General features: G+C 33.8%; 2 protein-coding genes across 6 annotated transcripts; one reads left to right on the top strand and one right to left on the bottom strand.

Moving 5' to 3' along the window:
- Positions 1 to 1,882: 1,882 nt before the first annotated feature.
- Positions 1,883 to 7,422, bottom strand: LOC111045283 (39S ribosomal protein L36, mitochondrial). Of its 2 annotated transcripts, none has more exons than XM_039428696.1 (2): positions 7,207 to 7,422; positions 1,883 to 2,315 (listed from the first exon to the last, which is right to left on the bottom strand). In XM_039428696.1, exon 2 carries the CDS (start codon positions 2,309 to 2,311, stop codon positions 1,943 to 1,945), a length of 369 nt encoding a protein of 122 aa, XP_039284630.1. In that variant the 5' UTR covers positions 2,312 to 2,315; positions 7,207 to 7,422; the 3' UTR covers positions 1,883 to 1,942. The 2 variants fall into 2 exon arrangements, with proteins under 2 accessions (XP_039284630.1, XP_022186346.2); XM_022330654.2 differs by having other exon boundaries at positions 7,294 to 7,368.
- Positions 6,418 to 25,297, top strand: LOC111045282. Of its 4 annotated transcripts, none has more exons than XM_039428695.1 (2): positions 6,418 to 6,551; positions 24,053 to 25,297. In XM_039428695.1, exon 2 carries the CDS (start codon positions 24,053 to 24,055, stop codon positions 24,692 to 24,694), a length of 642 nt encoding a protein of 213 aa, XP_039284629.1. In that variant the 5' UTR covers positions 6,418 to 6,551; the 3' UTR covers positions 24,695 to 25,297. The 4 variants fall into 4 exon arrangements, with proteins under 4 accessions (XP_039284629.1, XP_039284628.1, XP_022186345.2 ...); XM_039428694.1 differs by lacking the exon at positions 6,418 to 6,551 and adding an exon at positions 7,524 to 7,614 and having other exon boundaries at positions 24,050 to 25,297; XM_022330653.2 differs by lacking the exon at positions 6,418 to 6,551 and adding an exon at positions 15,759 to 15,919.
- The last annotated feature ends 612 nt before the right edge of the window (positions 25,298 to 25,909 follow it).

Here is a 25,909-nt window from a genome sequence, read left to right as displayed (position 1 = left end):
AATTGGAAAAACCGATCGGATGGGCGAGCGAAGTGAGCGTTATGATCTTAATACCAGACAGGACAACCAAGGGTTTGCAGGGGGCGGAGCTCCTACCGAGACGCGAGTTCAAAACTGGATAAATTAATTATTTAGAAAAAAAAACACATGAAATTTCTAATTACAAAAAAAATCAAGTACTATGCTTGGAAATTTTTTGTCCTCAACTAAAAGTGGTAACAATGCTGGAATCTAAATTGGCAATAACACCATAGAAGTGACATAATAAAGTGAGTTGAAGAGTCTTCAATGTAAAGTTTTTATTTTATTCTCATGGAGCACTGGTTCAACAAGCACAGTCAGGACATTTGAACATGGTCAAGCCGGTTACGTATTATACGCGTAAACTGGAATTATCGATTGTAACTATTGTCATAGAAATAATATATTCCAGTGCCCTCGTAAACCGTAACTGATTTAACAATGTTAAAATATGTCTTGACCGAGCTTAATGAAAATGGGCATCATAAGTGATTAATACCGAGCTTGGTGAAAATGAACATCATAAGTGATTAATTATCCTTTTTGTATTGAATTTGCATGTAAGTACTGCACTGTTCAAAGTAAAACTAAACCAATTATCGACCAACCATTCAATTCATGATGGTAAGTTTAGAAGAAACCGTTAGTGTTCAATTCGAAATGAATTATTATTTGAGGAGACAAATAGTTTTGTCTTGAAAAACTTCCAAATATTAGAAATCACAGTGGTTAAGAAAGTTAAATATAATTTTGTAAGGTTGAAAACAATATTATTGATGTGTTCAAAAAATAAATTGATTTTTGGAAGAACCTATTCATAATTCACATCAGGTAGCCGACTCATGATTCACTCAAGTGGCAAGTACTCCATACGGTATTTTTGGAAATTCAATGAAAAATAACAGTTTTGTAACTATCTTCTATGTTATCAGTTATGAGAACGGATTTATTGATTATAAAACGAATGCAAATGACTAATAATTGTACTTGCACCTTAACATTCTCTATTCCAAACAACTATGAATTGACTGTTTAATTTCTTACAACTAATTCAATATCATTGAATTAAAATTTATATTTCTGAGCCAACTCTTGAATGCTGAAGAGGCTCACTTTGATATTCTTCTTCTATCTTATGAATTAAGAGGTTCGATAGATAATTTTATTTATAGCATGAAAACGGCAATCTTCAGATCATTAGATAGAAGTGGCCGTAGTCGAGTGGATCAGATGCTGGCTTCATGATTCAGAGGCCCGGGTTCAAATCCCGGCCCGGGCAAGATATTTATCTCGGGCCACTCCCGTGTTACGGATGGACACGTCAAGCCGTCGGTCCCGGCTGCCTAAAAAGCAGTCGTTAGGTCATGTCAGAGGCCCTGAAATTGATCAGTGGCGACCTGAAAACTCTGACACCAGACCTGAGCCAGCCAGGTCACTAGATATTATTATTAGATAGAAAAATAAATGGATACTTTATTGGACATAAATAATAGCTAATATCAAAAATTGTAATAATGAATTGTAATAATTTAGGATCATAATTAGTAATTGGTTAATTTCCTCTACTTTCAGAAAAATTCGACTCAGAAATATGGTAGTTCCTTGATTATTCACTAAGCAAAGTGAATAATTCAAGGACACTGTCTTCTCAAAAGACTCTGAGGAAGTCATAAAATTCAATATGCAATACCAAGTTTCAACGGTGTCTGAGGTTTAGCAAGTCTGACACCAGTTTAGATTTTTTATAAGAAAATGAATCAACTATTCTCTAAAGAGGGGTTTTGGTTTTGATAATCTGTAAGAGAAGAATTAAACTTCCCCCCACATATTAAGATAGTATCTTTAAAATAATTAATAAACATTTTAGCAAACACGTGCCCTTTTAATATCTACAAATAGCTATTACAAAATCTAGAACCTATCACCATTCCCTAAATTTGCCAGTAGTGTGATGAGTTACAATCCACGTGTCTTTCTCTTTGGGCATTATTCGCTTCATCTTGTGTCTGGGATGAGTGTTGCACAAAACCATGGCTTGCCTGTCTTTCACAACTACAAAACAGTCTCTGCACCTTTTTTTGAGCACATCCTTGTATTTGAATCCGCAACAAGGAATAAGGTAGATTTGTTGGCCAGCTGATAGCAGGGGTCGGTCAACTGGTTTGACTGCGATCTGTGTCACAGGTTGCGAGAAAGCATGGAACGACCGCTCAACAATCTTCTGATAAGTTCCCACTCGAGAAATGGATGGAGCCAACTTTTGCTGAACAAGTTTGAATATTGTATTCATTTTCCTGAAAGTAAGACAAAATAAATGAATTATTGAACTTGAGTAGATAAAAACACGTAATTTTTTATATTTTAATTCAAACATAACTAACTTTTATTCTAAAATGGTAACTTATATACTCATGGTATCATCATGAAATACTTAATATTAAATTTAGACCATTAGCATCGAAACTTGAGTTAGTTTTGTGTGAATACTACTACTTACTACTGTATAATACCATAGAAAAACAATAGCGTAATGTATATTTATTGACCGAGCGAAGTGAGATTCGACGGTTTGGCATTTCTCTTAATGTTTAAATGTTTATATGTTTTAATGTTTATATGTTGCGCATTTACGGCGAACGCGGTAATAGATTTTCATGAAATTTGACAGGTATGTTCCTTTTTTAATTGCGCGTCGACATATAAACAAGGTTTTTTGAAATTTTGCATTTCAAGGGTAATATAAAAGGAAAAAGGAGCCTCCTTCATACGCCAATATTAGAGTAAAAATCAGACTATAGAATTATTCATCATAAATCAGCTGACAAGTGATTACACAGATGTGTGGAGAATCCAGTTTATTGCTATATTTCCATAAGGTCCAAAGACCTTAAAGATGCATAACTCTTTAAGGTCTTTGATAAGGTCTATAGTTTCAATCAGGTACTTGTGGATGAGAATACTGCGTGAGGTCTACTGTTCAGAGAACTACTAGTATAGCGTACTGTGTATTTATGTGAAAAAGACAACTGATTGTGTTTTATTTCATTATAAAAAATACAAAAGCTCTGATTGCAGTGTTCCAATTCATTTCACTTGATTTATCGTGTTGTATTGTGTACCCATTCTTTTCACTATTAATCCAACATTTAATTGAATGAAAACAAGTTTGAAGTAGAAAAACACAAAAAATGATAGGGAGTATAGGTAGAGGTGTTGGTGGAGATGATAAGTTGGTGGATGTGCTAGTTGGGCAGTATTTTTTAATTGTGCTCTATTTTATAAAATAATTGTAAATTTATTTGATCAATTAGAGTCATAAATAAACTAAATAGCCATTCTAACTTTGCTGACCATATCATAAGAACAGACCACATATACACTGAAACAGCCACTAATCTTAAAGTCCTCCACATTACACGAAAAATCAGAAAACTAAGTGTACTGAAACAATATGAAATCCACAATCACACAGAACAGTTCACCCAACAGCATCCTGAATAATCAAATAAATTTCTCATCCAACACACTTTTTGACGAAACAGAGCACAATTTAAAAATACCACCCAACAATCACATCCAGCACCCTCTACTTTTCCGCATGCTGATTGTTTCTTTGATGGGAGCCAAATTCAAAAGAGAAGCAAGTGCCTGATAGTGTTCCACAAGGATCGATGCTTGGGCCTTTGATCTTCCTGATAATGATAGATTATTTTATATTAAAGAATTCAAGCCTGCTGTTAACTGACGATACCACATTTGGTAAAGGTAGTGGCCGCATAGAAGCAAGGGCAAGAGCACAGCAACTCTTCTCAGAAGCAAGAGATTGGTTTATTAAAAACAATCTGCTTCTCAATGAAGGGAAACCCCAAGAATTGAAGTGCACATTTGGCAGCACAAATCACAATCAATTTCCAGTTACCCTCCTTGAATTTGGAAATGAGCCTACGTTGACAGGGAAGCCACACATTATTGGAGTATGTAAGAAGTTATCATGGGTGATATATCTCTTCAGGAAACTGAGAAGGCTTTTGAGAATGGAACACTTGTTGATATAGGCTACCATGCAGTTTTTGCAAGTCGCATCCTGTATGGTATCATAATCTGGGACCATTCACCACATGCCAAGGACGTTCTGTTGCTGCAGAAGTGGGTACTACGTGTTATTACATATTATAGTAAGCATTATCCTCATTGCCAGCCCATCTTCCGCAGATTGGGCATTTACACAGTCTGTGGTCACTACATTTTGGCTTCTCCGCTATATGTAAAGAACAACGTATCAACACTGCAGAGGAGGGAGCAAGTACACCACTACAACGCAACGCACGAAGGAGGAGGACAAATTTGGATGTGCCGCGCTGTCGTCTGACAAGAGTGAGGGAGCGCCCAGTCAGTGATTTCAATACGATTGTCAAGGGGGCTAGTGACAGAAATCTTATGAAATGGACGATTTCTTTAATGAGAATTCTCATGATCTCTACACTACCATAATATGATTATGTTAGTGGGTGGTCTATTGACCATTTTTATGAAGAGTTTTTACACATTTCCTGTCATAATTGTTCATGTTAACATGAAAATGAGACGATCAACCAAGGAATATCCTGGCCAACGATCTAGAAATTGTATGCCATGGAAGTCAATATGCGGCTAGCGCTAGGGTGTCCAGAAACCCCTTTTTTTACTAAAAGTCACAGTGTCGCAAAAAAGATTTTGAGACGTTTAAAAGTCCCGAAATTTTGTGTTGAATGAATTCAATTTTTTAAATCATGAGAAATGGGTGAGCTATTTAATCTATGTAAGAATAAACAGAAGTAGCCTATTCTGAAATTGAAAAACATTATACAATATTCATCCTGCACACAATGCTCAGAAAGAATTTGTTCGTATAAGAACGTTCTTCAGGGCGTTGACTTGAGTACTTACTTGAATACTTGAATTCTTCGTCCTTGACCGGGAGAACCGGATAGACTGTGTCAGGGAGTTCAGGGGGTCACCCCTCAGTTAGAATGATGACGAATAGAATGAAACTGGAGTTCCACTCAGTTAGAATGATGACGAATAGAATGAAACTGGAGTTCCAAACTTTAAGATTGTTTACAACTACGAAATGTAGCCATAGCGCAATTTAAAATTTCTAGTTTAGTTCTGGACTGAAAAGTGGACTCGAATCTATTCAAGTGGATAGCATAACCTATAATTTTTATTCATTCATAACTCTACCTTCATTGTATTATCATTCATCTCATCATCATCACCTAGGCTTAAAATACTTCTAGAAAGTCGCCTTTGTAAAATAATAAATAAATAAATAAAATAAATACGAGTGCTTATCCTGCAGAAGAAGATTGTAAGAATTATATGCAATGAAAACTACCTGACACATTGCAAACCTTTGTTTATTGAGACCGGAATACTAACACTCCCAGCCCTCCTTATCTTTGAATCAGCTCTAATGGTTAAAAGAAGACCGTACTATTTCCAACGGAACCAACATATACATCGATACAACACAAGACGACATAATGACACCCATATACTGGCAGTGAGAACTGGACTGGCGCAAAAGGGGCCCAGATACTTATGCAGCAGGATTTACAACCATCTCCCAGAAGAAATAAAAAATATTGAAAGCATAGGCGCCTTCAAGGACCTACTGAAGAGACACCTACAACAAAGGCCATACTATAGCCTGCAGGAATTCTATGATGACAGTATGTTCCGCAGGGCCAACTAATGACGACCACGGCGCTGTCGCGCTACTAGTGGGATATCTACAAGTATCAAGTAAGTGAGTATCAAGTAATATGATAATGTTTAGAGATCTACAATTACGTTTGAAAAAAGACTATCAAAAAAAGCTATACTTTTTCTGAAGAATCAACTACTGCATGTATTTTATAATCTACAAGAGGCTTCCAATAGAGGTAGAACTCATTCGAATCTGTAAGATGTGATATAATAGCCAACATCAAAGAATGATCTTTTTATTATTTGGGAGTAGAAATCCGGGGAAGGGAGGGGGAGTACAATAAGGTAGAGATGGCCAGGGAATGATTTGGACACCCTGGAATAGCCTAATAAGTCATGATAGTGTTCTCGGGTTTCCTATCATGAGGGTGCTTTATACTAATGCTATAATCTCATTAGATGCGTATATGTGTAAGTGCACTCGTGCTCATGCATGACATGTGCGCAGATGAGAAAATAAATTTGGAAAGAGCAATGGAAAAACTCTCACTGAACTTATGCACATGCTGGTTGCGTCAGAATGAGCTAGAGCAGCTAGTCATAACGTGATTTCAATGACTCTTTCCAAATTAATGTTGTTTCTTGGTTCATGCATGAACTGACGTGCACTTGCACATATCCATGCAATGTTATCATTCCCTGCTTGACTGGCCCCCAACAATATTCGAAATAAATAATAGGCCTATGAGATATCTCTACATATAGGGTACAACCAGTTAGGGGCAACAGAATTCATTAACCGGAATGCCAAAACTATACTAGGCTAACTTTGATCAAAGGTAGGCAGTATTCAATTACTTTATAAGGTTATAAACTTACAATTGACAATCGAGCTAAACTTAAGATTGACAATCTTGGCAAGAGATATTAAGTCTAGACTTTACTTTGTGAGCACCATTCACCATTGAATACTTTAGGTACAGGTAGTCTAAGCTAGCCTATATCAATAATATTGAAATGTAGTAACGTAGTGAGTTCTAGTTTATTTATTTCAGACTACTACTAGACTAGTTACTACTTGACTATATCATTTAGTTATTAATTGCTTATTTTAGTTTTATATCTAGTGTGAAGTAACATTTTAGAATAGTCTAGACTTTACTTTGTGAGCACCATTCACCATTGAATACTTTAGGTACAGGTAGTCTAAGCTAGCCTATATCAATAATATTGAAATGTAGTAACGTAGTGAGTTCTAGTTTATTTATTTCAGACTACTACTAGACTAGTTACTACTTGACTATATCATTTAGTTATTAATTGCTTATTTTAGTTTTATATCTAGTGTGAAGTAACATTTTATAGGTATAATACGGTAGGTCTTTTAGCTTTATTTTGATACTACCGATATTGAAATTCGTTACTGTTGCACAAGTAGGTAGGCTAATGTCCGCAATATTAATACAATTTTTATACCACTAAATATATACATACCTTAATAAACAGGGAATACCGTAATTTCAATTGACAGACATAAATTTATAAAATAAGTCAGTATGCAATATCAAAATACAATATAACCTCAAATCCTAATCCTATGCAAGAAAAGATTCGTCCATTCGCCATTCCTCTGACTGTCGGTGTCGGACAGCTGTTTGACAGCTGTTTTTGATTCTAGTGCACTCTAGCGACGAGACTTTCAAAAATAAAGTCACGCTGTGTGCTGTGATTGGTCAAGCAGAAGCAGGGCTGTTTCTCTTGTGAAACATCAAAAACAATTTCCCGATTTTCCATTTTCCATGGAAAAATTACCTACCGTGTGACCATACTACTCAATATAGGTACCTAGAGAATACTACTTTCCTTGCCACTACTGAAAGATTTTTCATCACCAATAAAATAACTATGCTTATTGTTATTTACATTATAATAAATTATTCACACTGTGATTAAAATATTTCAGATGTTATTTTGGGGAAGGGAATGACGGTATACGAGGCACTGAATAAATGAAATACCTGATGTGTCCTTTAAAAAATACTTGAATTATTACAGAACCGGTACCGTATTAATTAAGAACTATCTTTAAGACACCGATACATGAAAATCCATAGTAGACTCATAGATAAAAAATGTTTGTTCATTTTATAGAAACCCCTAGCGAGATTGATTTGATAATGAAAAATCCATTATTATTTCTCTTGTAGAGCAATTAACATGACATTTCAGTAACAGCCATATTTGTATTTGTATCTGTATAGGTTACATATCAGAGCAATATAATTAGGTAGGTACTCCGATTTTCAATCTCTTTAGATTCATTGCAAGAAACGCCAATTTCCATTTTATTTTCATGATTACAAGAGACTACGGTAGCCTACCTATCTACAGATAATAGAGTACACTACCTACTAAGAACATATCTTTACTACCTACCTAAGATTGACATTTGCAAAAATTATTATTATTGGTTCACAGGAAAAATATTCAAATTCTGTCTACCTCGAATAGTTTGTAAATTGTATGTAAAGCTTTTCCCAAAAGATAATAGGTTTCTTTAAGAATCTGATCATCTTTTGAAGTGAAAATTATGATGATTTATCTATAATAGTTATTATGTTGTTGAACTACTTAGTGTTAGAATTATTATGTAATAACATGACTTGTCTTATACTCCATGACTGGAGTCTTTAGGACGTAATCTTAAAAAAAAAAAAAAATTATACAGTTATTATATACCTGTATATATACGTTTAGACTCTATAATTTGATAAATTTTGATGATGATGTATGGAATATGGTTTTAGAAGTGTAACTTATATTTTATCCTAGAACATTAATTTATAGTAGGTAATCCCGGATCGCATCATTATTTCTTTTTTCCTTTTCTTTTTCTCTTTATTCTTCTACTCCTTTTTCTTCTTATTTTTTCCTTCTTCATCTTCTTCCTATTCTTCTTTTTCTTCCTCTTTTTCTTCTTCTTCCACTTCTTCTCCGACTTCTCCTTCTTTCCCTTTTTCTTCTCCTCACTCTCCATCTCCTAAGTCTTCTTCTCCTCTTCCTTCTTTTTCTTCTTCCACTTATTCTCCTTCTCTCGCTCTCTCTCACTCTCTCTCTCTCACACACTCTCTCTCTCACACACTCTCTCTCTCTTCCTATTTATTTTATCCTCCCATCTCTCTCTGTGAATAAATAATGAAAAATATAATTTTTGTTTCAAAACAGCTGATCAACAAATCATAAGTTAAAATGTGAAAATTTTCAGCTCACCGATCCCTTTAAAGCAGCCCCCGGGCTTAGGTGAATGGCACCTGTAGTCCAGTCAATATAGAAATAAAAAAGACACCCCCCGATTATGTTCTATGAGAATCACCCGTTAGATGCACTTCATTTCAGTATTTCCTAGTGGAGAGGCGCGCTCAAGGATACCTCAAGGATCAAAATTTCAAACACTCATAACTTTTGACACAGTGCTCAGATTTCATCGTACTACACTTCATTCTTCTTGTCTCTCCACTAGGAAATACTGAAATGAAGTGCATCTAACGGGTGATTCTCATAGAACATAATCTCATGAACTTATGACGTTGTGCGAAATATCAATGTGAGGACAATGTAGTTGGTGATGATGATTGAAGCTGAAAATGAGGTGTTTTTCACAGTACAAGGAGCATTGTTGTCAGATGTACCTACCTGGAAATCTTTATAAGATAAAGCGCTCTACCTGATCTCAGATTGTAGAGCACAAAAATACGCCCAGATGGATTCCGAATTACACATCTAAATGGTAACAATCGGAAGATATTGTTGATCAAAAACTAACTATTCATCAAAATTGATTTTTCTTCAAATTTCACTCATTTTTTGAAAAATCATAACTCAGTACTCATTAAAGATAGAGAGATCCGAATGATCTCATTTCATTCAGAATTTTATAATCTAAAAAAAAGGCGAGAGAAAATTTTTCTGTCCGATTACGAGATTTGGCAGAAATAGATGAAAACTGCAAAATGAGCCGAAAATACGAGGTTTTTGGGCCACTCTGTATCTAGCACAAGGAAATTTTGCATATGAAGAAATTTGTTCTGGACTTCTCTTATGTACCCAAATAATATATTGAAAAATCAAAACTACAATATAAATTGCATGCACCAATGTATATAGTGTGACTGGACTACTGGGCAAATGTTCTACTGGCGTTCCCCTTATTACTATATATCGGGGCACCGAGCTTCGCTCGTTATTTTCATTTATTGATAAACAGAACACAATTCTCTAAAATGATCGTTTTTATATTTTACAGCTGGCTATACGTCAGCTTATGAATTTCGGGGATGCGAGATTTTGATTTTCCACAGAATCACTTGCTCACTTTTTACTGTACTATCCACAGACGATCAAAGTCTCAGCTATTTCAGCCAAGGATGAATTATCCTTTTAATGTCGTTCAGAGAGTTTTCCCAGGGATGAGACCTAGTGTAATCGAATTTTTATATCATAAACCTACTATGTTCCAAATTTCGTGAAAATCTTTAAAGCCGTTTTCGAGATCCGTTGAACATAAATATATTCCCATATATAACCACATAACCAGATAACCCTACAGCCATATATATATATATATATATATATATATATATAATATATATATATATATATATATATATATATATACAGAAATTGCTCGCTCAATATAATAGGAATATCGGGGGACCGAGCTCTGGAGTATAAAAGCATAGAAAATTTGTTACGAAAGATTGAATTTATAGTTTATATTTATTTATTTTCTCAGTCGTACAATTATTTTTACAGTTACATGAGGAGGCACAACAGACTTATGCCCAAAACAGCCCCTTTTCAAATTTATACTACAGTCCAAATCAAAATCTAGGTTAAGCTATACTATCACTCATCAAAATAACAATTTATTCACACTTCAAAAAACAAACACATCATCAATTACAAATAGATATACGGTACTATAAATTCGATTTAGAATTATATACTATGTTTGCTACAATATTTGTTAATATACTATGTATCACTACTAACAGCATCTAGTTATTATTTCGGACTTTCTGAAGTAAACATGTTTTCTAAAAAAAAAGAGAAATAAACGAAAATAAGTTTCTCTTGCTGAATTTTTCTTCTCGTGAGATCAGCTGGATGATCCCACACACATGCACTCGTTCACTCTCTTCCATTACGGTATCGACAGACGACAAAATTTCCAGCTGTTTTTCCACGGACGTATTTATCCTTTTAATGTCCTTCAGCGAGTTATCCAAGGGTTGAGACCTAGTGCAATCGAATCTTCATATCATAAATCTACTTCGTTCCAAATGTCGTGAGAATCGTTAGAGCCGATTTTGAGATCCGTTGAGCTATTAAATACTAAATACTGAACATAAATATATACCCATATAGGTTAACCATAACCACATAACCAGATAACCACATAACCATATAAATATATATATACAGAAATTGCTCGCTTAATATAATAGGATATCGGGGCACCAAGCTTCGTTTGTTATTTATTTATAAACTATTGATAAACTGAACACAATTCTTTAAAATTATTTGGGAAGGACTAACAGACACAGCCCGAAACTGTTTCTTCCCCGAATTTTGATTTTTACATTAGAAATAGTCCAGAAAGTTGGTTATGTTCCATACACTTGATTTCAGGTTCAATTTTCAGTCCAAACATTTAAAAACAAAAAAGTTCTAATTTATAGATTATTTACAAACCAAATTGAATAACAAAATAACACTCACTAATCACTTGAAATTTTCAAATAATGAATAACTTTGAAAATTATTATATACTCTAGTTTAGAATGATTATCGATCATGTAATGTCAACAAATCAGATTATTCTTATCAAATCGATTAAAATTTCTAGATAATATTTCTCGCTGATTGATTACACAGCTGGAAATAATTCTGTCTCTCTACCACACACGCATCTTCTGTTTCGACAGATGACGAAATTATCATCGGTTCTTCCAAGGATGAATAATTGTTATCCTTTTTATGTCCTTCAGCGAGTTTTCCCTAGATGAGACTCAGTGCAATCGAACTTTTATATGATAACCTACTATGTTTCAAATTTCGTGAAAATCGTTAGAGCCGTTTTCGAGATCCGTTGAACATAAATAACCAGATATAAAAATATAAACATATATATACAAATTGCTCGCTTAATGTAATAGGATGTAAAAGCAAATAATTGATGTCACTTATATCTTATGAAGTGAATAACACGGTATAACAAGATCACGTCTTTTCAAACAGAAAACTGTAGACTTCTTAACATTCTTAGAGCAGTTGGTGACTGCTCTACTGCTTAGAAAAATATTCTAACAGCTACTTCAAGATTTGAGAAAGAGAACTTCAATTCATATTCTATGATTTATTCAAACGCGACATAGATTCCACCAAGTTCTTCTTGTTCTCCATACATTTTGAAGTGCAAACATTCATTTTCAAAATCACTTCTAATGTCATTAGGGTAGGAGTCATGAAGTTTGTTCGCAGCTTGTGGTATGGCCTCTTTCAGTGATCTTTTTCGAACAAGAGCAGAGAGTATGGTATTTTAATCTTATCAGTTTTCAAAATCAGTTATCAGTTCTCATAAATTTTCAAAAGCAAATACCGTAAAATGGGGTGAATAGCAACAATTTTCAACTTTGAAGCTATAAAACAGTTATCAAATTTACTGATATATGGATGCTACATACCTCAGCTTCCCGGTCTACCCTTCCTCTATCAAGCAGTAAGGTCATATTATTTTTTTATATCATAGAAGAAATTAAAAAAAAAGAAATGTTGTTGTTTCTATTCACCCCATGGGGAGGGGTGAATAGAAACAGCTCTTATTTTCTTTGATTATTTCTATTACCAATCAATTGTATGAATGGAAACACTTCATTTTAGTGACACTGAGTGTAAAAAATGTAAAAAATTGTGGTAAAATTTTTTTGACATGTTTAATGTGGGAAAATCTTAGACTCATACATTTAAAATCTTTAAAAATCCAAAAATTCTTGTGGAATTATCTTGAAACGTTAAATTAATATATTGGCAGCCCAGTTAGGTCATCATCAAAAGTGATGGTGTCCTTAAAACGAGAAGAAGAGGCAGCTGCTACTGGAGAATTCAGTTTTTTGATGACATCTTCTTTGCTCACAAATGATTCTTCATCAGTAGCAGTAAACTTTTTCACCAGTGGAACTTTTTTGTAGAATTGGCAAACATAGCCTCCTTCTTCATAGTCCACAATTTTACACACATACATTCTAAACTTATCTTTGGTTTTACCAAACACTTTTGAAACGGCAAACTCTCCAGGCAAAAATTTCAGTTCTGGGTTAGGTGGTTCCTTGTCTGATTCTTCTTCTTCTGATCGAGTTTCACTGTCTAAGTCTGAGATGCTTGATGATGATGATGATGAGTCAGATGATGATGATGAATGGTCTGTCTTCTTGGTAGTACTTTTTGTTTTCTTTTCATGGGTGGGGCCATCTACATGTTCATCTTCAAAGTCCTTGACTTCAACACTTTTACCTGCAGCTACCGAAACTCTCACCCTTCTCTTCCTTGGTTGAGGAGTGTCACCTTCCCTCATCTGTTGAAGAAGGTCTTTCAAACAATCATCAATTGTGACAGTGGGCATTCCAGTGATAGTGGAAGTGGTATTACCAGTACTACCTGGAAGCATATCCAGCACCTTTTGACGATCAACTGGTATGATACCGCATTTCTTGAAACCTGCTACAACATTCTCAGCTTTGCAGGAATCAAAAACCTTCTTGAGAAGGCTAGGAAATTTATCCTTTGGGACTGTTGCCTCATACTTCCCTGGTCCATTCTTCCAGTCTCCCAACACAGCACGCCAATTCATTTTAAGGGGACGAAAAAACGCCACATCAAGGGGTTGGGTAAGATGTGTTGAATTACTTGGCAAAAAGATAAATTTCACATTACTCTCGTTGCATTTTTTTATCACTTCTACTGATAGGTGGCTTGACAAATTGTCTCCAATCAAGAATTTTACACCATCCAATCTCCTGAAGTAAGGCAAAGCCACCGTTTCCACCCAATCTGTAAAGCAAAAACTATCGAACCAGCCACTTTTGGTCCTGTTATAGCGTGAGTTAGCAGGTCCTCCCTCTCTCCAGCTGTCATACAGATGTTGGGCCTTGTACACCACGTAAGGGGGTAATATACTCCCATCACCAGCTGCAGCAAACATCACTGAAGTGGATGCCTTCGTTGAGTTCATAACTCTTTCAGGATATTTGCAGCCTCTCCTTGTTATTACCTTTTTCTTGCCTGGGTCATCACATAAGTTTGTCTCATCATAGTTCACAATATTGGATCGAGGGACATCTTTTAGTTCTTTCTCTAGATTGGCAAAATACTCATTGATTACTTCAGGTGTTATGCCTGCTCGTGATCTTTTAATGTTCTGACACATCCTGAATGATAAGCAAGATTTGTACCTTTCTAAAAAAGAATAAACAAAGTCTTTTCCGGGCAAATTGTCTTTGAACTTCTTCACTTTCCTACCACTCCTATCAAGGTATTCCTTAACTAAAAGCCTCAATGTCACTGAATCAATTGGGTAACCCCATTCACTGCAAATCATTATCCTATCCACTAATATTTTTTCTTCTTCTGTAGACAGCGCAGTTTGGCCCCCTTTCTTCTTTATTTCTCCTCCCTTCTTCATATGTCTGTACAAGACACTGTAATGAATTCCAGAACAGTCTGCTGCAACCCTTAGGCTCATCCCATCCTTGATCAACTGAAGAGCTTTGTTGATATCTTCACCTGTATGCTTCTTGTGTTTATTAAGTGGAATGTACTTTCGTGGCATGCTGAAACAAAAGGTATGGTATTAATATTCCAAACCATACATTAGGCTCATTTGAACATGTTTTTTTAAACAATATTTAATAAATATTAATACTGATACTGATGGTCAATGATTCTGAAAAAAAAAACAGGAAAAATATAGAGGAGGAGAGCAGAGGTGACCATCACCTGGGATTTTTAATTGTCACTTTATTTATTTCATTAAAATAATACATTGAAAGGAGAGAAAAAACAGACGTTGGTCCAAAACTTCTTCTTCTTCTTCTTTATTTTTCTCTTTTTATTGTTAATCATATTATTTTCTTCTCCTTCATCTCCTTTTTTCGTCCCCTTTTTCTTATGTTCCCTTTATCATCATCATCAGAAGAAGAAGAAGAAGAAGAAGAGGAAGAAAAAATAGTTCAATAACCTAGTATAAATTATTAATGTTCTATGATAAAATATAAGTTATACATCTAAACTCATATTCCATACATCATCATCCGCAGTCATATAATGTCATCCTATAAATCAAGTTTTAGTTTATTCCAAGTATCTTTCCAGTTTTTCATTAGGTACAGTTTTGTCCTTATCGCCTCATGTTCAGTTTTCAAGCATAAACCACTAGCAATTAGTTTTCTACTATGATTGTTACATCTTTAAACATTCTACCAAGTAGAATATATCAAATTAAAAGTATCAAATTTAAGAGTAAAAACTTATATATATATATATATATATATATATATATATATATATATATATATATATAGCCTATATAATAATTTCTATAGATAAATCATAAATAGTAAAAACTTATATATATAGCCTATATAATAATTTCTATAGGTAGATAAATCATCATACTTTTTCACTTCAAAAGAGGATCAGATTCTTAAAGAAATCTATTATCTTTTGGGAAAAGGTTTCACATGCAATTTACAAACTATCCAAGATAAACAGGATTTGAATATTCTTCATGTGAACCAAAAACAATCATTTTTGCAAATGTCAATCGTAGGTAGTATTGTAGGTAGTAGATATATGTTTTTAGTAGATAGGTAGTCTATTAGCTGTACAATATTTGATTATGACGGAGTAACGTGTATTTTCTATTGAAAAATGAACACTTGTATCAAGCCGGTTTATAATGATCAATATTCTGACTGACGCAAAAAGGTAAAACATTTCCATTACACTCATCATCTATTGGCAGTAGTAGTTAGGCCTATCAGAATCCTTCATTTACAACTTCAAAAAAAGATCCAAAATGCTGAATACTTTTGGATGTTTTTCGTGGAAATCATGCGTTTTCTTGACTGGCTTCATCACCATGTCACTAGTGAGTTATTGATTCTGTTTCCTCTTCTTCATGGCAGAGATTCTTCTATCATAAATCATTAGTCCATAATATTTCAACATTTTTAAGAAGAGTTAAACTAATTTTTAATCAGCAAACTGATTGGTCCAATATTATTCTAATTAACTCAATTTTTCTTTTGAAAAATCGGAATAACTGTACTTAATTTCAGAGTTTCTGGGAAAATACCTTCACTAAAGCTCAAATCTATATATATATATAAAAAAGCGAAATGGCACTCACTGACTGACTGACTGACTGACTCATTCACTCGCAGAACTAAAAATCTACCGGACCAAAAACGTTCAAATTTGGTAGGTATGTTCAGTTGGCCCTTTAGAGGCGCACTAAGAACGGATTTGAAAAAAATTTCCAAAGATACGCCCAAAATCTGCGTTTTTCCAGGGGTTTTTTAGCGTTTCCTCAGCTTTATCGAGAACAAATGAACAGAAAATGTTCAAATTTAGTACAGAAGCTCAGCTAGGGTGTAATAATGTTGTGTTAGAAGGAATTCGCAATAAAGTCAAAGATACGCCCAAAATTAGCGTTTGTCCAGCGGTTTTTTGCTTTTTCTCGGATTTATCGAGAACAAATGAACACAAATTGTTCAAATTTAGTACAGAAGCTAAGCTAGGGTGTAATAATGATGAGTTAGAAGGAATTTGGAATAACGCCAAAGATACGCCCAAAATCTGCGTTTTTCCAACGTTTTTCTCAGCTTTTCTGCGTTTTCTCAGTACTTCGACTTTCTGATGGAATGAAGCATGCTGAAATGAAAAATGCAGGCGAGCGAAGCGAGCACGCTGATCTCATTTTTTGATGATCCAGTCAGGGGTCCAGGGGGCGGAGCCCCCTGGCTAGACGGATATGGCGAGCGAAGCGAGCCTGACGGCTAGTTGAATATATTAGTCGAAACGGGAGCAATAATACGGAGCAATCTTTTTTATCAACATGACATTAAATTTGTCAAAGTCAAAGGATTTTTTGTTTCTGAGACTAGATATAGTTTTCAATATTTGGTTACGGTACCGTATCTGTTGTTGGCTCTATAAAAAAGGATCGGCAGTGATGATAAAGACCCAGGCAGGCAGCCGAAGGTGCGTTGCAGTCAGACTCAACAGCGATCAACCAGAAAACGATTAACTTTCTCAGCTTTGTTTTGAGGATCGCACTCTATAGTACTGTCTCCTAATTCTATGTTATCAAAGCTATAATTACGGCTTTCGCCACTTATTATTAGATTATCAATAATCTTACACTGCCTGGCTGGGTATCCATTTGCACCTCGAATATTGTTTGAATAATAACATTTCATTAGCACACTTTTTCCTATGTATTTCACACGACATGCAGTCAAATATTTAAGTGAATAATCAACATCTTTTACTTATTGACTGTAGTACTTTCGACCGTCTCGCGATCATTTTCAACAACACACTGTTGAACATATATAATGATCTTACTTCGCACATATTACTTGAAATGAATAATTGACGAAAGATTTTCATTTACTTTAGAAAATCGATTTTAATGTCAATTATAATATAAACCTCAATAAATCTTAAACTGTACAAATATGAACATTCAATCATTCTCTCATCAGCTCTGCTATTAGTTTGATAAACAACATTAGTAAATTATTAACAAGCAACCAGTTTCTTACATCTCCCCCCCTTGAACGAGAAACTTCCTCAAAGGTGTCAATTTGCTTGAGTGACAGATGATTGGTTCACTCCCATTGATTCCGCAGGCCACTTCATACATTGAGTTTGATATTCTTCTTATAATGGGGAACGGTCCACTTCTAACTTCATCTAATTTATTTCTATTCAACTTGTTCCCTTTTTCTATATACACTAGTTCTTTTTCCTTGAAACCATATATTCTTCTGTTCTTATCACATCTCAGTTTGTTCCGTTTGTGGTTTAAATTGGAATTTTTTATTGCTTCTTCTCTGTCTATTTGTAAGTTTCGTTTTTTCCTCAGTTGTGATGGTATTATTTCCAAATCCTCTCCCAATAGCAGATATCTTGGTGTAAATTTAGTAGTGCTATGGATTGTCTTGTTGTATTCTGATGTGCAACTTTCCGCTATTTTCGACCACGTCTGCGTTCTTCCTTCTGGACTATTCACTTTGCATCTAATATACGATTCACCAATGTCTGGTTTAGCCGCTCATTAAGACCATTTGATTGTGGGCAATCTACCGATGTGAACACCATTGTAACACCTTTTTCGAGTAGGTAATCTCTAAACTTTTTTGATTTGATAGACGCATATATTGATCAGCTAATAGGATCTTGACAGAATGGTTTTGTAAGATAGGATCTAGCAAACGAATGTATTCTTTAGTAGTTTGACCGCTAGAGCTTGAAGTGAATGCATATCTAGAGAAGTGATCGACCAATATGTGTAGGTATCGTTTTGTTGAGTTGTTTCCACCAAACCCTCCAACAGTATCTATCGACATGATCTCATACGGTTCACTAGCTGGACCCAATTGTGAAAGTAATCCTATTGAGCGACCTCTTCTTGTTTTATTCTTCTTACATATATGACACGAATCACAATAGCGCTTGACCATTTCATCCATGTTGGAAAAGTAGTAATATGTGGACGTATGTGTAATAGTGTGTGGTGAGTTCCGATATGTCCTAGTTGAAAATGAATTTTCTCAATCAATTCTTTACCCTTTTCTTGAGAAAGGAAGATTCTTTTGTTTCCTTTCATACATTTGTAGAATATTTCCTCTTTATATTCAACATTCCTATTATTCATTATTGCTTCTTTGTTTTTTTCTTGATCGTCTTTTATTTCTTGTATATATATCAAATTCACAACTGTTAAAATGTCTTCATTTCCTTCAAAGTGCTCTAAAACTGGATTTCTTGATAAAGTATCTGCTTCAACATTTCCTTTTCCTGGGCTATATATCAATGTGAAATCATATTGCGATAGGTAGTATACAAGATCTCCCAATTCTTCATCGGTTCGTGCTTTCACTCTGAGATTCTCCAATGGTTTGTGGTCTGTGATCACTGTAAACTTCCGTCCTATCAACCAATATTGCCAATACATAATTGTCTCTTTTATAGCCATACATTCCAGATAAATAGCTTTTTTCTTCTTTTGAGCAGGGCTCAGTTTTTTTGAAAAATATGCTACTGGATGAAGCTCATTATTTTCTTTTGGTTGTTTCAGTACAGCTCCAAATCCCTCTCCACTGGCATCGGTGAAAATGAATACTGGTTTTTCAAAATCATAAATTTGTAATACGGGACTAGAACATAAGTATTTCTTCACGTTTTGGAAAGCTTTATCACATGTCTCTGACCAGATAAAAGGTATGTCCTTCCTCAGTAGATTGTGTAAAGGTTCTAGAACTTTCACTGCATTCTCTATGTATTTATAATAGAAATTTATTTTCCCCAAAAACTGGCGTACATTCTTCTTGGTTTTTGGTTGTAGGAAATTTTCAATTGCTTTGAGATTGTCAGTGAGTGGACGGACTGAGTTATTTTCAATTATGTGTCCCAAATATTTAATTGAACTCCTTGCAAAGTTACATTTTTCCAATTTCAGCTTGAACCCTTCTTTATAAACCGCATCAAGTACGAGGTTTATATGTTTCAAGTGTTCCTCAAATGTCTTTGAAAATATTAAAATATCATCAATGTAGCAAGTACAAAAATCAGTCAACTTATTTTTTTGTAAAGTGTTACCCAATATTCTTTGAAAAATTGCAGGCGCGGTCTTCAAACCAAATGGTATCCGTAACCATTGATAATGGCCTTCGTGGGTCACAAATGCAGTTTTCATTCTGTCTTCTTTTTTTATTGGTATTGTCCAGAATGCTGAATTAACATCAAGTACTGTGTACCATTTACAATTACCAGCCTTCACTGTTATATCTTCTATTCTTGGGAATGGTTGTGGCTCTGGTATTACAATTTTGTTCAGTTCCCGGAAGTCAATACATAGCCGTGATTTTTTTTTTCTTCTCGTTTGAAGGCAAGTGTAACAGGAGATGCAAATGGTGAAGTTGAATATTCAATCAATCCTGCCTCTAAAAGTTTTGAAATTTGTTGTTCTATTTCTTTTTTATCTGGGGTACACGTTCTGTATGGCTTCTTAATAATATATCTATCTTCTGAAAGTTTGATTTCTGCCTCTGCATGTTTTACCTCACCTACATCATATTTGTGTTTTGCAAATAGTGATTCATAACCTTCAATCAGCCTTGTTATTGTTTGTCTCTTTTCAGTATCAAGATAATTCAGATTGCTTTCCATATTTACAGAAAAGACAGATGACTCATAATTCAATCTTTCAACATCTGTTTTGTCATCAACCTTCTGTAAAATTTCTAAATTTTCATTCTGTATCAATTTGAACTTTTTTATTGCATCCAATCCAAGAAGTAAGTCATAAGAGAAATTATTGTTCTTCACAACATATACATCTAATATTTCTTCAATTTTATTGATTTTCATTGGAATTTTGGCCCTGCGATTTGTAAAATTCACACCACTAATAGTTCGAAAAAGGTTATGGTCGTTCATAAGTTTTGTCTTCAGCTCATCAACAATTTTCTGATTTATTAGAGTGATATTTGAGCCACTGTCATAAACCCCTTTTACAATCTTCTTTTTATCAACTAGTACATTAACTGTAATCAATGGAATGAACTTACACGCCGGCTTATTCAGTTTTTTGAGTTATCAACATCGAGTGTATTTTCCTCACAGGTTGTGAAATTCACTGTTTTATTTTTATTCCTACAGATCTCTGCAGGATGAAAGCGATTTGGTTTTCCCAAGGCTGTACATACAGAACAAGGAGTCTTCTTTCTTCTTATCTCTTCCATCTTGGTTGAGTCTTTTTTCTGGCTATTTATATGACTATGTCCGTTTGAGTTTGTGAATGAATCATATTTTTGAATCTCATTCATCAGATCTTCTGTGGTCTCGATATTTTCCTTATCTAATCTATTCTGAATATGAACTGGTAGTCCCACAACAATATGTAAGATTCTAGATTCATCTGTCATAGTTCTCTCACATTCAAGCAATAATCGTTCCTTCTTCAAAGCATAATCAAGCATAGATCCAAAATTTTCAATGTATTTGAATGAATATGCATATCTCACATTTGACCAGCCTTTATTAGAAAAAGTTTGGAGAAATGTTTTTGACCACAAATTCCAATTTTTCAATCCTAATTTATATTTGTTGGAAGTATACCAATCTTCAGAACTCCCTTCTAAAAATAGTCTTAAACATGTTATTTTTTCTTCATCGTTGTGGATATTGTAACGGATACATTCTTTCTCAAAATCTTCCAGCCAGAATTTTGCATTTTGTCCAATTTTCCCCGAGAATTTTTCCAAAACAAATTCCTATCAATATCAATTGAAAATTCACTCTTACCTTTTTTCGGCATGTTGAACAAAAAAATCGATTTATAATGATCTTACTTCGCACATATTACTTGAAATGAATAATTGACGAAAGATTTTCATTTACTTAAGAAAATCGATTTTAATGTCAATTATAATATAAACCTCAATAAATCTTAAACTGTACAAATATGAACATTCAATCATTCTCTCATCAGCTCTGCTATTAGTTTGATAAACAACATTATAGTAAATTATTAACAAGTCATATGGTTCATATGATTAGAAAGAAGAAGCGTGAATGTAGAGCAACCAGCTTCTTACACATACTTGTCAGTAAGTAAAAGTTTTTGATTATTTACTCAAATATTTGACTGCATGTCGTGTGAAATACATAGTAAAAAGTGTGTTAATACATCGCAGCTTGGAATGGACCAAGAAACCATCAACATTTCTTTATACCGGTACCTATTTCTTTTTTTAAACTACAGTATCATAATAACTATTATAATTGTTTCCTAACGATGTATCATATGGCCTTTTTTAACTTATACGTGTAATTTTTCTCTTGTCCATTTTCCATAATAATGATGGGTCATCCAAGGGCTGCCCTATTATTTTAATTTGCTTTTTCTAATCCCCTATTAGTAGTGATAGTCTTTGAACATTTGTTTACTATCTCTATTAGTATGGCATGAAACCTTTCGAAACTTAGATTTACATCTTCTATCTGATAACATTCACTCAAATTCCTAGACTTCAGGCATTCGCAAACCTTATCGATATCAACCCATTGCTTGTTAACAGATAAGGCTATTTCTTCTCTATCGATTTTAACCTCATCTAGTTTTAATCCTAACAGACAATGATCTGTAATGTTCACATAAAATATAGCATGTTTAAAACTATTCATCTGTCTGTGTTTGATGAATATATGGCCAATGAGTTTTTTTGTGAACCTAGTTGTTTTATAAATAAATAATTTTATTCATGGAGGCAACAGGCAATATTTATCTATAACAAATCTACTACTCAACTTTGCTCAAGCTCAGTTATGAAAAAAACAGTTAATAAATAAATAAATGGATAAATAATAAATAAATAATTTTATTCATGGCGGCAACAGGCAACATTTATCTATAACAAATCTACTACTCACTTTGCTCAAGCTCAGTTATGAAAGTTTTCTCTGTAAACTCTTGCAATCTATAAACACAGAATAATATGAGTTAGAGTAGTACCTTATTTATTAATATGTTACAATTAAATAGCAGAGTACGGTATCAACTGTTCTCATGCAATTATCCTCAATAACACAGACAGAATTTATAGAGCCTGGCAAATTACTCCTCCTGATCTATAAGTTTCATTACAGTGAGCAAACATATTGTAATTTGGAATGTTGTATAGATTCAATTCATCAGAGTTAATCTATACTTCACTTAGAACTATAAAGGTGACTAGGTGTTCTATTTGTGATAATCCAACATAAAATTACTGAAATTTCGACGCATACTTCTTATATAAGAATGAACTAGAAAAACACTTTATTTTTATCTGAATCTCCTTCAAAAAAGTACTATTCAGTAAGTGCAAATAATCGCTGTTTTCCTGCATGTCAAAAATGGAAAATAAAAATGCTCAAATTAGCAAATAAATATCACGAAGAATGCAATAAAATATCAAAATGAACAATTTAAAGAAGATACGTACTCACACAGGTGAATAATCATTATCAACTCCCACGGTAACCCTATTTGAGCTTTTCAATATCAGCATCGCTTACAATTACAATCCTTACTTAGTGTGTAAAGGCTTACTTATTGAGCCAATAAATGGAATTTACTTAGCCTATACAACTGCCAACTATAGTGATTATAGATAGTTTGTCCTTGTTTGTGATGTTTTAATGTAATCCAGTATAACTTTTTTATGAAACAAACCCTGACCCTTTGGTTTTCTTTAAAAAAACGTCATGTTTCGGCTTTCATGTAATTTCCAAGTGTTATTTTAAGAAGCTATTGAGAATCCCTGGAAAATACATCATAATTATGTAAAAAAACAAGTGCCGGTTTCACAACAGCCGGCTAAATTTTAACCGTGATTAATTCCACAAGAACAGATTATAGAGAAGCCTTCTTTTAAAAAACGCCTTCTCTGATTGGTTCTCGTGAAATTAATCACGGTTAAAGTTTAACCGGCTGTTGTGCAACCGGGCCTTGACACCATTTATTAAAAATATTTCAAAAGGGTACTTTATGTTTTTTATACGGTATTGTGTTTTAATTAGTTTAAAAAAATAAATGTGAAGTGATATGTATTACCATATTAATTTATGATATGTAATAATTGAATATCATACCGTTTATTGTTATTTTTATCATTTAAAAGAGAGTCAAGAATACTGCTATTCAACTTTGAATAATTGAGAGCAATTTTACTTGAAGAAATCCAATAGCCAATTTGAGAAATCGGGTAAATGCATAAAGGATAACTTAATTCAGCTAGCATGCACTTGAAACAAAACTCTGATTTCCATGCAAAGGCTTGAAAATTCTATGTGAATGTAATTTTAATTCGAATAAATTAAAAACAGCTTTAGCATAGATTAGATATTAATTTGATTAGATATTTAAATATTGGTTATGTGATTGAAGGTGATTTGAACTTTTCTGATTATAAACTGGAAATATAATAATTTATATCGTATTTTTCAGATGAGCGCTACCACGGTTTTATGCTCAGATGGTGAGACTCTAGACGAAAGCTTCACGCCACTTTCTGAAATGACCTACAATCCGTTCTCAGATTACATGTTAACACTAGGGATTTATTATGAAGCCTCCATTCTTCATGAATTGCCGCAAAAGGCTCTGAAAAGTCAACTGATCAGTGACTTGTTCCCTGTTAATGTGTTAAAAACTGACAAATATTTCAACTGGGAGTTCACAGTAGTGGTTGGAGTCGAAACAGGCATTGCTGGCCACCTAAATAAGTTTCCCAGCCACAGGCCGCTATTCGAACATGCTGTGGGGTTATGGCGGCAGCAGAACCGAAATGCTATTCTCGGTGTTGAACAGGTTGCAAATTCAAAGACGGGTACCGCAGATCCGACAACAGAATGTGTTTATTCTGTTGCAAAACAAGTGCTTGAGGCCACTTTGGCAGAAAGAAACGTGAAATTGGACGAGGATGAGGTTCAAAAACTCATCACGGTCATAAATCAGAAATTCAGCTTGGAGTATTTGTACACGGTGCTCCCAGTTTACAAGAGAATGCTGTTTGCAAAGATGGCCAGCTATTTCGAGAGTGGTCAATTGGACGACTTATTTGCCAATTTGCAAGATGATGATTATTAGGCCTATCAATAAAAATTGCGTAAGAACTATTTTGAGATGAATCAATAAAAATCACCTTTTTGGAATCATAATAGCTTGTAATATAATATTGTATTCTGTTTAATTAATTTTAATTGTGTTATATTACAGATTCTACAGTTTTTGTTCCACAGTGAATATTAAAATTAACATACTCACTTTCTAGCATTGTTACATTTTTTTCTTGTTTATCTTGTGTTACAATCAATAAAATGAAAATAATAAATTAATAAAACCAATATAAAAATCTTGTAGTACCCAAGAATATATTTATATTGTTTTTATTAACTTGTTCAAAAGTAGCCCATGTAAGTGAAGTGTTTTTATGAAAATAATAATATGATTAGGGTACGTGCATGAAAAATCTTCAAAAGGTGAAATAAATTATCCATTACGAGAATAAACTGTGATTTTCTCATCAATAATGTTATTTTCTGTGGAGTTCCTAGTGCGAATAAGGAACATCACCGATTATGAATAACCCTTCCCCAACCCGCAATGGAAATGGAGACGGTCAAATGACTGACTAATAATACAAATAAAGATGGGTATTTGAGAAAATAATATTAAAACACTTTAAACTAGCATTCCTCTTGTTTTTCTTCTCACTCAAGAAAAAGCTGCCGCAAACAGAAGTTTGAAAAAAATTGAACCTCCAAAGCTCAAAACACTTCATTATTGATTACTGTACTCATATTGTGATTCGTACAGATTGAATTCGTTACATAGTTTCTCTCTGTTGAATAGATTGTTATAATTATATTAACCAACCAAAAATTGCGATAATGTAGTGAAGAAGATAGTGTACGTCTTATTACTAGAATTAATTTATTATCTAGTGAATTATTTTATTTTCAAAGATTATAATTCATTTATGTAGGCTAGTGGTTCATAGTTTTCAATAAAATTTATTTTCCAAATATTATTTTTCCAAATCAGACGACGTTTTTTAAACCAATATGAATACAACTCTAGAGATAAAATAACACAGAACATTCCCATTGTGCTAAAAAATATTCGGCTTTGTGGAAAAATTTGCACAGGTGCACTTAATAGCCTTAGGTAGGCATGAGTCAAGTCAACCATTATGAGAACATAGCATACATTTTCTAAATATATTAGCTGTAAAATTCTGCACTAAAATTTTATTAACTTCTAACCGACAGTATTGGTTGAGTGGCAAGAATTGCTGCTACT

Source organism: Nilaparvata lugens, chromosome 5 (genome assembly GCF_014356525.2).
Source record: "Nilaparvata lugens isolate BPH chromosome 5, ASM1435652v1, whole genome shotgun sequence".
NCBI classification, from domain to species: domain Eukaryota; kingdom Metazoa; phylum Arthropoda; class Insecta; order Hemiptera; family Delphacidae; genus Nilaparvata; species Nilaparvata lugens.
This window is presented reverse-complemented; position numbering and strand designations above follow the sequence as displayed.

What these genes read in the sequence shown, in the direction of transcription:
- LOC111045282 (XM_022330653.2), top strand. Translation starts at nt 15,848, where the DNA reads ATGCTGAATACTTTTGGATGTTTTTCGTGGAAATCATGCGTTTTCTTG. An exon ending in GCTTCATCACCATGTCACTA is followed by an intron (nt 15,920 to 24,052) that starts GTGAGTTATTGA and finishes CGTATTTTTCAG; the next exon opens with ATGAGCGCTACCACGGTTTT.
- LOC111045283 (XM_039428696.1), bottom strand. Translation starts at nt 2,311, where the DNA reads ATGAATACAATATTCAAACTTGTTCAGCAAAAGTTGGCTCCATCCATT.